Source organism: Fukomys damarensis, unplaced genomic scaffold (assembly GCF_012274545.1).
Source record: "Fukomys damarensis isolate Sample0158 unplaced genomic scaffold, DMR_v1.0_HiC HiC_scaffold_73888, whole genome shotgun sequence".
Classification (NCBI taxonomy): domain Eukaryota; kingdom Metazoa; phylum Chordata; class Mammalia; order Rodentia; family Bathyergidae; genus Fukomys; species Fukomys damarensis.
This window is the reverse complement of record NW_022974800.1, coordinates 54,458-63,819: the sequence shown is the minus strand read 5'-3', so window position 1 is coordinate 63,819 and position 9,362 is coordinate 54,458. Positions and strand designations below refer to the sequence as shown.

The following is a 9,362-nucleotide window of genomic DNA, read 5'->3' as shown; positions in this document are numbered from 1 at the left end:
AGACTCAGATACTGGCTGAGATCTGGGGAGTGGGAGATTGCTGTAGAGTCTGTCCTGTGAACATACCATTTCAGTTGTGATCCAGGGACCAGGAACAGTGCTAGAAATGCTACTTCTGAGACAAACTGTCAGATCTATTTCAGGGAGAAGGACACTTTACAGGTTTTTACCTCTCTCCTCACTTCTGCATACTTCTGGAGGTTAGGTCTCTTGAGGTTGGAAGGATACACGTCATTATCTGTAGTCTTTTGCAAAATAGGCCTCAGCTCTCCAGTCTCTAGTCCTGTGATGATGCAGACGCTCAAGCACCTCCCCTGTGATGTGCATTAACTGATGGTGCAGCCATGCTTCCCCCAGCTGCCACTTCCTTCTCAGTATTCTTCTCTGGGGCTATGCAGTCTCTCAACCCTTTCTGCTTATCTTTTCTTGTTCTCTGCATGTACAGAAAGTGGACAGTGACTGCTATAGCCCTCACTGCAGTCTGTCTGTTCCCCGCTTCTTGACTTCCCAGGGACAAATTGAACAAGCTCAGATCAGTTATATGGTGGTCTGTAGACGTGGCTGCTTCTACTCCACTTCTATAGGTGGAAGAGTGCCTTGGGGGCAGGAACTTTCTCTGCAAGTTACAAGAGCTAAGTTGCAGTCATTATTTGGAGTAGTTATGTACCATAAAGCCATCATGAACAGTGAGTAAGTGAATATTGAAAGTGTTCCTAGAAGGGATATAGGGTTGAATGTTTCGCTGTGTTACTCTAAACTGCCCTCTCCCAGTTTCCTCACTTCCATCCTTGTTTGTTTTGTCACAGCCTGAATGTGACTTAGACAGAGGGAGCCAGCCTGCTTCTCTGCTTCAGGTCCCCCTGAAGACTTGCTTAGAGGGCAGAGGAGTCATCTCTTGGAAGGGGAATGTGCGTCTGAGTTCTGCGAACTGGAAAGGTGAAGCCCAGGGTCACTGCCGACCCACTCAGTCAATGCCAAAGTCCTTTTCTTCCAACTCTCTCATTTCTCAGCCTTCTCCATCTTTCTTACTGATTTCTAACTGTACTCACCTCTTCTCCTCCCTTCCCGCCCAGTGCTGGGATCAACCACTCTACTACTGAGCTATACCTACAGTTTTAAAAATTTTTTTGTTTCAAGTGAAAGTCTGACTCAGTTGCCCAGGCTGGCCTTGAACTTGAAAATGTCCTGCCTCAGCCTCTTGAGCTGGGAGTAAAGGTGTGCACTGCCCTGCCTGGCTCCTTGCTGTTTTCTGGAAGAGCCCTAGAGGCTCCACCCTTGCTGTTGCCGCAGGCTGAACTATTCCTGATACCCTTGTGATCAATCCCTCCTTTGGGCCTCTCCTGCATATGTCCTCCACTTCCTTTGTCTCCTCTTTTGACACAACCCTTCTTTTTGCTCTGGTTTCTTCTTCATCACCTTCACTGCTTATTTATCATCTGCTTCACTCCTTTAACATGGGAGTTTGTTTCATTCCCTGTGGAGTGTAGTCCATCACTTTGTTTTCTTTTCCCTTTCTCCCTCTCTCCCCTCCCCCTTGTCTTTCTCTTTCTTTATTGGTATCTTTGAGACAGAATCTTGCTATATAGTCTAGGCTGGTCTTCACCTCACTGTAGCGCAGGGTGGCCTTGAACTTGCAGCAGTCCTTCTGCCTCAGCCTCCTGAGTGCTGGGATTACAGATATGCACCACCACTCAGGTTCAGTTTCTTCTTTAGTGGCTTCTTTCTCTGCCCCCCTTGTACTTTGGCAGAGGTTGAAGGTGGGCTGCTGCCTTTCATGTACCAAGTGTTCCTACCTAGATAATCTGTGGGCTTCTTCCCATATCTCACTGCTCAGATTCCTTCTGTTCTAATATTCTCATAAGCTTGGCTCATAAGCCAAGCAAATGAATCTGTTTTTTAAGTAACTTTCCTGTGTTTGGGACTGGCGGTTTCCTTTTTCTAAATTTGGTATCAGATTATGTGAATACTTTAACATTTTGGTACTTGTGCCTTCTATTAGCAGACAAATTACTGCAGCAGATACTGAGGCAGGGTGGGTGCCAGGCTGTAAGCCAGGGTCTAAAGAGATGGAGAGCCTGCCTTTCCCTTCTGAGCTGACAGACACCAGACAGTTGGGAGAGGTAACAGCAGCAGTAAGGGAGACAGAGAGGTGGGTGTGAACATGGGGGACTCCTCAAGCCTGGCCAGAGGGCTGGGCGGAGATGCCAGGTGAGAAAGCCATCAAGGGCTGCTCCAAGGGGAGGGACCTTCCGGGGAGTCACAGAGAGCTTTGCTTGCTCTAGAAGCACAAGCCAGTCAGTACTATTGGAGTGCATGGGTGGCCTTCTGTGTTTGACCGTTTTACATCAGCGTATTCAACCAGTCATGGATCAAAGGTATTTGAAAAAACACTTTCCAGTCTTACTGAACACTTGCAGACTTTTTTCTTTCCATAATATTGTAGATAGGTAAGTTATAGATAACTTGCAGGTAGTTAGACAGGGCTGCCCTCAAGGCCCCAGCCCTCAACAACAGGGGGGGGGGTAAACTGAGGCACATTCACAGGTTAGCTTTATAAAAAAAAGAGGCACTGCTTCCCTTAGAGACAGCAGTGATTGATATCCTAAATGGGAAGCTCCTGGTATGTGACTTGTTTTCCCATTTGAGCCCCATTTAATCAATATTACCTGGGTGACTGTACTTGAAATCTTATTGGTTGGTCGTGGTTTTGCCCCACCTCATGCCCGCTGTGTAACCTTCCATTGGGTCTTATAGTTTTGTTTCACTTTGTACCTGTTTCACCTTGTGGCTTTGATGTATAAAACACCTTTTAAAAGTGGGATGGGCAGGCAACTCACTTTCTGGTTCCCTCTTTGTCTCTCTTAGAAACTTTCTCTCAATAAATTTTTCCTATTCTTAACCTCTGTTGTTCCTAGATTTCATTTTTTGATTTTTGAGAACTCCTGTTTTGGATACCTAGGAGGTTGGGGAGTTGCATGTGTACCACATATATCAATAATTCTATAAAGAATTAGAGAGAAAAGGGGAAGGGGAAGTGAGAATTAAACTGGGTGTGGTAGTGCACACCTGCCATTCCAGCCCTTGGGAGGCTGAGGCAGGAGGATCACCATGAGTTTGAGGCCAGCCTGGTTATGTAGTGTGCTCAGTGTTGGCTATATAGAATGAGACCCTGTCTCAAAAAAAAAAAAAGAATTGAGATGTGTTATGTCCATGTACCAGCTCCCCATGATGAATTAATCATTATGTACTGCAAACATGTACTAATAAAAATTAAAAAAAATTTTTTTGTACTGGGGATTGAACTCAGGACCTTGTGCTTATGAGGCAGGCATGGTGCCACTGAGCTAAATCCCCTATACAAAAAAATTAAAAATATTCTGTGAAGAAAATATAAGAACTATTAATTTAGTACTAACATCACATTAGACATTAAAAATCTAGAGATATTTAAAGTCTATGGAAGGATATGTGTACGTTATATGAAAATACAGTGGCATTTCATATAAAGGACTTGGACATTGTTGGATGTCATTGTCTCGGGAAGTCCCAGAACAGTGATGGCGAACCTTTTAGAGATGAGTGCTCAAACTGCAACCCAATACCCACTTGTTTATCACAAACTCCCAGCCCTGCAGTTAAACCGGAAAAAATAAAATAACATCTTTTATCTTAAAAACAAACACAATAGAGTTTTTCAGTGATACAAATGACCTTTTATTGAAAGGTAGAAGTTTGCATGTGGTGTCCTGTTGCAAGATTACTGTGACCTTTGCTGTCTATGCATGTTGATACTTTGTCAAAAGGCGGGGGCTCACACTTTGTTAGTTTGAGCCAACACATCCAGCACTCAGGTCTCCTGTCAATCTGTTTTTTGTATCATTTGATAGAATTCAAAGCTAAAAATAGCTGCTCACAAGCATAAGATGCTCCAAACAAAGTAAGAAAAGAAAACCTGAGTCCTTTTTAAAAGCATTGACTCTATTTGTCAGTGAATTCCACATAAAGATTTCATTTTTCAGAACTACCAACTATGCTGTCCTTAGTCATCCCTTCATACTCTGTCTTCTCAAGTGTTGCATGCAGATCATATTTTTCCACTTAGAGCTTTCTGAAAATTTCAATAGCTCCATTTCCAGATTTCCAAAATCCAAGCAGTGAAAGCAGGAATGAACGAGTTCTTCAAATTTGGCTTTGTCTGGAGAACTAAGAAAACAGAGTTGTCTCCCATCTTATGGAACTGTAAAAATCTGTTACTAAAATTCTCCTTTGTAGCTACTATAATGCTAGAAAATTCCTTGTAGGATTGTCTGCAAATGTTGCAGAATTTTCTAAATGTATTTTTAGATTTGGAAACTATTTTATTTTATTATTATTATTTTTTTGAGACAGGGTCTCACTATGTAGTTGAACTCACTGTGGAACTCACTTTGTAGCTCAGGCTGGTCTCGAAATCACAGTGATCCTCCTGCCTCAGCCTCCCGAGTGCTGGGATTATAGGTGTGTGCCACCATGCCTGGCTGGAAAATATTTTACCTTCCCACTTTCAAGATCTGTTTCAAAAACCTAAAGTTTTCTATCAAATGTTTTGATATCACAGAACATCCTTTCTACACTTTTCCCTGTACTGTGTGGTATTTTTGTTCAGTGCACTGAAGTATGGTGTAAAATCTGTAAAAATCATGAGATGGTTAAATCAGACTATCAGTGAGCTGTGGCTATTCTTGCTGTTTTCCATTCATAAACAGCCTAATTTCATTGAAGCAGGCTATGAATCTCTCCAGGACTCATCCTCTGCTCAGCTATCAGACATTATTGTATATAAGTAAAGTATTATACTATGCCTGAACCTCATTAAGAAGTGCTTGGAACTGTGAAAAATTAAGAGCATGAGACTTGATGTAATTCACTATTTTGGGGATGTCTTTGAGGATATTGTCTGATTTTTTTTTTTTGCTGCTTTTCCTGACACAAAGAGATTCGTGATAATACGATAGAGTGAAAACCAATGACTGGATGTTTTGCTTCTTTAAGAACTGTATGAAGCTTTGCTATGCAAGGTCCCATCATTAGTAATTGAAACCACTTTTTCTGGTCTTACGTCTTATGACAAAAAAGCCTCCATCACAGCATTGTTGATACCAATCCCTTGTATTTTTCCAGGCAAAGACACCAGTTTCATGAGCTCTTCTCTCATGATGTCACCAACAGCATAACACAAAATTACTCCTAGCCTTGAGTGATTATTTATATCTGCGCTTTCATCCAAGCACATGGAGTAACAGGCTGCCCTTTGTAAATCAGTGGTGAGCTGCTGACTAACATCACTTGCCACGTGCAGGACCCAGTCCTTAACAGTATTTCTTTCTGCTAAGTGGCATCTCAGAGATATAATTTTATCCTTGTTTGGGAGATCATGAAAAAGGGAATTACTCCCAGACAACATGGCCATTTTGATAAAATCCCCACCAGAGAGGAGCTTACCATGCTTTGTTATGCACAGTCAAATTTGAAAGCTGGCACCTGTCAGAGATGATTTGATTGGTGTCAAAGTATGGTCTGACAATTGATGTCCAATGCACAACACTTTAGTGACACAGAATATGTAACAGTTTCCCATTGTGTTCAGTCACTCTAAATGACTCTGTCTAAGCCTCTTGGAATAATCTCCAACTGTCTTTTTTCAGTTTTTCTTTTTTTGCTGTGATCATTTTTTGGTGTTTAAGACTACAAAAACACAAAATTAGGAAAAAATGAAGCACCCAATACAGTGGTACCTTGGTTCATGAACTTAATTCCTTCCATGATTCTGGTAGCAAATGAAACTGGATGAGAACCAAATTTCAAATTTCCTCATAAGGTCAACACTGAACCTAACCATTGAAGTTGAATTGTTTCTCATCTAATTCAGTTTGAGATTAGAACTGTGGAAAGAATTAAGTTCATGAACTGAGGTACCACTGTACAAATCTATCTATCCCTATACCAAAAATAGCTAACAGTATTCATTAACACTAATGAATTTGATATTTCTTGTCAACAATCTATGGCAGTGATTCTCAGCTGGGGTTCCTCTTGAATTTGCTGACCACTGGCGCAAGGGAGCAAGCTGGCTGACCACCAGCTTTTGGCTTGCTCTGTTTGAAAAAGGCATCTGAGTGCATTTCCTACCTTGTGGGGGCTTCTGCTAAAATGACAGCCAGTCCAAGCAAATATATATGTATATCCTTGCTCTTCTCATAAATTCTTCACAAACAACTAAATATGATGCTGCAAATTCAAATATGCCAGGGGGACAGCACAACATTAAAAGAATCTCAGTTTCTTAATTAGAACATCCATATGCTAAATCTTAGATATTAAATTTCAATTTTTTCATAAGAAAAGTCAAAGCTAAAATCTTATGTTTATACAGAAGACTGTATTAAAACTCACAGCCAGTCCAAGCAAATATGTATATATCCTTGGCAGCACAATGACCGACCACATGGAAGCTCAGATGAGTTACAGCTAATGAATCGTGGCTCACGATGTCCTTGCCTGGTGCCACTACTTTCTGAGCTTGATCATACCCTCCCTGCGCGCTGCTGTCTGATTCTCAGCTGCTGTGGTGATGCTGGGGCATCTTGGCTTGTGTGCTGAGAGAGAGGGCTCGGTGTGTCCACCGCGGCATGTGTGCCATAGGTTTGCCCGCACTGTCCTAGAACCAGTGCTCTGTGGGTGCTGAAAAGTGTAGGCAGTGATGGTGGATGAGGCGGTAATAGGTAAGCAAGGGCCAGGTTTGGATGTTTCTAAGGAACTGTGTGCTTATTATTTAGAATGGAAGTTTTGTTCTGTAGGCCTCGATTTGATGTGTGCACCTGTTTGTGTGAACGAATGCTGGCTGGGAAGTAGCCTGCAAGATTTTCTCTTTGCATGCTCCCTTTCTGAGGCAAGGAGAATCTAGACTGTTTTCTGCTGTGAATTTGCTAATGTATCTCCATGCAGATGATTTTCTTCTAGTGGGTGGCACACTTCAGTATTTGTGATCCATACAGTGCACTGTAAGAGGCCTGCTTTTGTAAGCTAAGTGAATGAAGACCACATCACTATCTGCTTTAACTTCTTATTGTATAACACGCCCTCCCCTTTATCTGTCCTGTTTTTTCACTTCCCAATTTTCCTGTCAGGAAAATTTAAATTATTAAAAGAAAGAAAGAAAGAAAAAGAAAAGGTACCAGGTATTACATGCCTTGTAAACCCAGCACTCTGGGAGACTGCAACAGGAGGACGATGTATTTGAGTTTAAACCAGGCAATTTTGTGACTTAGGCCCTATCTCAAAATAAAAAGTAAGGGCTAGGAATGTAGCTTAGTGCAAAGGCCTTGGGTTCATCCCCAGTACTGGAAGGGAAAAATAAATAAATAAAATGAAAACTGTGTTCCAAGAGGATTTGTGGTTTGAGTTATCCGGTGCCAGGTCTGATTATTAAATCTGGAGGTGGTGTGGGCTGGGACTTTTTTATTGAAGTCACTGTGGTGCCTCCTACTTACCTTTGCTTACTTGTGTCGGGCACACGTTAGGTGCTCAATATACATTTGTTGAAGGAACTATCCCATTCACGGAAAGCAAGATTAGGCTCATGTTTTTGTAACAAAGCATCATTTATTTGTATTTTTTGTGATAGAGTCTTAGTGTGTGGTATAGACTGGTCTTGTACTCACAATGTAGTCTAAGCTAGCCTTGAATGCGTGGTCCTCTTGTCTCAGCCTGCCAAATGCTGAGATTACAGGTATGCACCACCACAGTTGAGCCTAATCTTATGTAATATTGGCATCTGTGCTCCAGACAAACTAGTCTCCTCTCTTACTGCACTATTCCCATGTATCTCTAATGCCTGGAGTTCTTTCTCTTGTCTGGCTAGCTGCTATACTTTAAGGGTAAAGAAAGGGATGGCAATTTCTGATTTATCCAGGAAGAGTTGGTTTTTCCTTCCTTTATACATTTTTCCTTTCCTTTTTGTTTTTTAATTTTTTGAGACAAGGTCTTGCTGTAGTTCAGGCTGGACTTGAACTCACCATGTAGCCCAGGCCGGTCTTGAACTCACAGTGATCCTCCTGCCTCAGACTCCTGAGCACTGGGTTTGCAGGTGTGCACCACCATACCCAGCTCCTGTGTACATGACAGTATTGAAGTTTGTTCAGCTTCTGTGCAGTAAGTGTGGAAATTGAAGAGATACCTTCCCCTTTTCTGTCTCAGTTTTGATGAGTGATCGATGTGTAATTGTTATAGGAAGGCATGCTACAACAAGCTGAAGAATGGTGGGGTCCACTCTTTGGCTAGGGATGTTGAACATCTTCTGAGCTTGGGCAAGGTTTCTACAGGCGTATGTGTGAGCGCAAGAGCCTTTCAGAACACAGGAGTGGCATTTCTTGTGAAATTGAAATGCTGGAGAATTCATTTTTACTCTGAGGAATGCCTTTTTGCTTTGAGGAAGTTGGCAGTAGAGCCAGGTCAGTGATTCAGTGCAGGAATAGGAGCTTGGCAGGGGATGACTTGTCGGGAGGACAGGAAGGGATGTGGACTCTCCCCAAGAATGGTGGAAAGGAACTGTACGTAACTGAAGGAGCGGAGCGCCTCCTGAGGGAGTTTAAATGCTACGTGGGAGGAAAGGGACCTGATCTGAGTGAGGCATATATAATTCAGTGCTGACGGCCTTATCCTCTTCCCTGCAGGGCTGACCCAGCATCATGGAGGTGGTGGAGGCAGAGAGTCCCCTGAACCCCAGCTGTAAGATAATGACCTTCAGACCCTCCATGGAAGAGTTCCGGGAGTTCAACAGATACCTCGCATACATGGAATCTAGAGGAGCCCACCGAGCCGTCTTGCCAAGGTGACTATGCTCCCGGAAAAGATCCTTTGGCCTTGAACGGATGCTCTTAGTGTGCACGACACGGGTCTCTGTTTCATCCACAGCAGCACGGTTGTTCTTCTGATCCATGTGGAGCACTGTGCTTTCTTGAAGAGTAATTATTTTATTTCAAGTCTTTATACTAGGTTGTATTCTAAGGTGGCTGCTGCTGCTACTTTTCTTTAAAAATCAAGGGTAGTTGTTAGAACCAAAGAGATCCATGGATGGGCTTCAGCGGTATGAGGTACTCATTCACAGTTTTCATTCAGGTCTCCTAGAAGATAATCATTACCCTGAAGCTTACCTACTAGTTCCCTTACTAGTCCCCTTTTCTCTCTGCCTTCCTACTTTCTTCTGTGGGGTGTGTGTGTATGTGTGTGTGTGTCTGTTTTTGAGACATGGTCTCACTGTGCAGCCAGGCTGGCTTCAAACTCATGGTGATCCTCCTGCCTCAGCCTCCCGAGTGCTGGGATTA

At 42.7% G+C, this 9,362-nt stretch overlaps 1 protein-coding gene across 1 annotated transcript in view; it reads left to right on the top strand.

Annotated features, from left to right (window-relative positions):
- Positions 1-838: 838 nt before the first annotated feature.
- The window catches only part of LOC104873621 (lysine-specific demethylase 4C), a 46,654-nt gene continuing 38,130 nt past the window's right edge, over positions 839-9,362 (top strand). The window contains exons 1-2 of the mRNA XM_019210079.2: positions 839-936; positions 8,712-8,869. Of these exons, the coding sequence (XP_019065624.1) occupies positions 8,727-8,869 (143 nt within the window). The 5' untranslated portion in view covers positions 839-936; positions 8,712-8,726. The remainder of the gene's footprint in view (positions 937-8,711; positions 8,870-9,362) is intronic.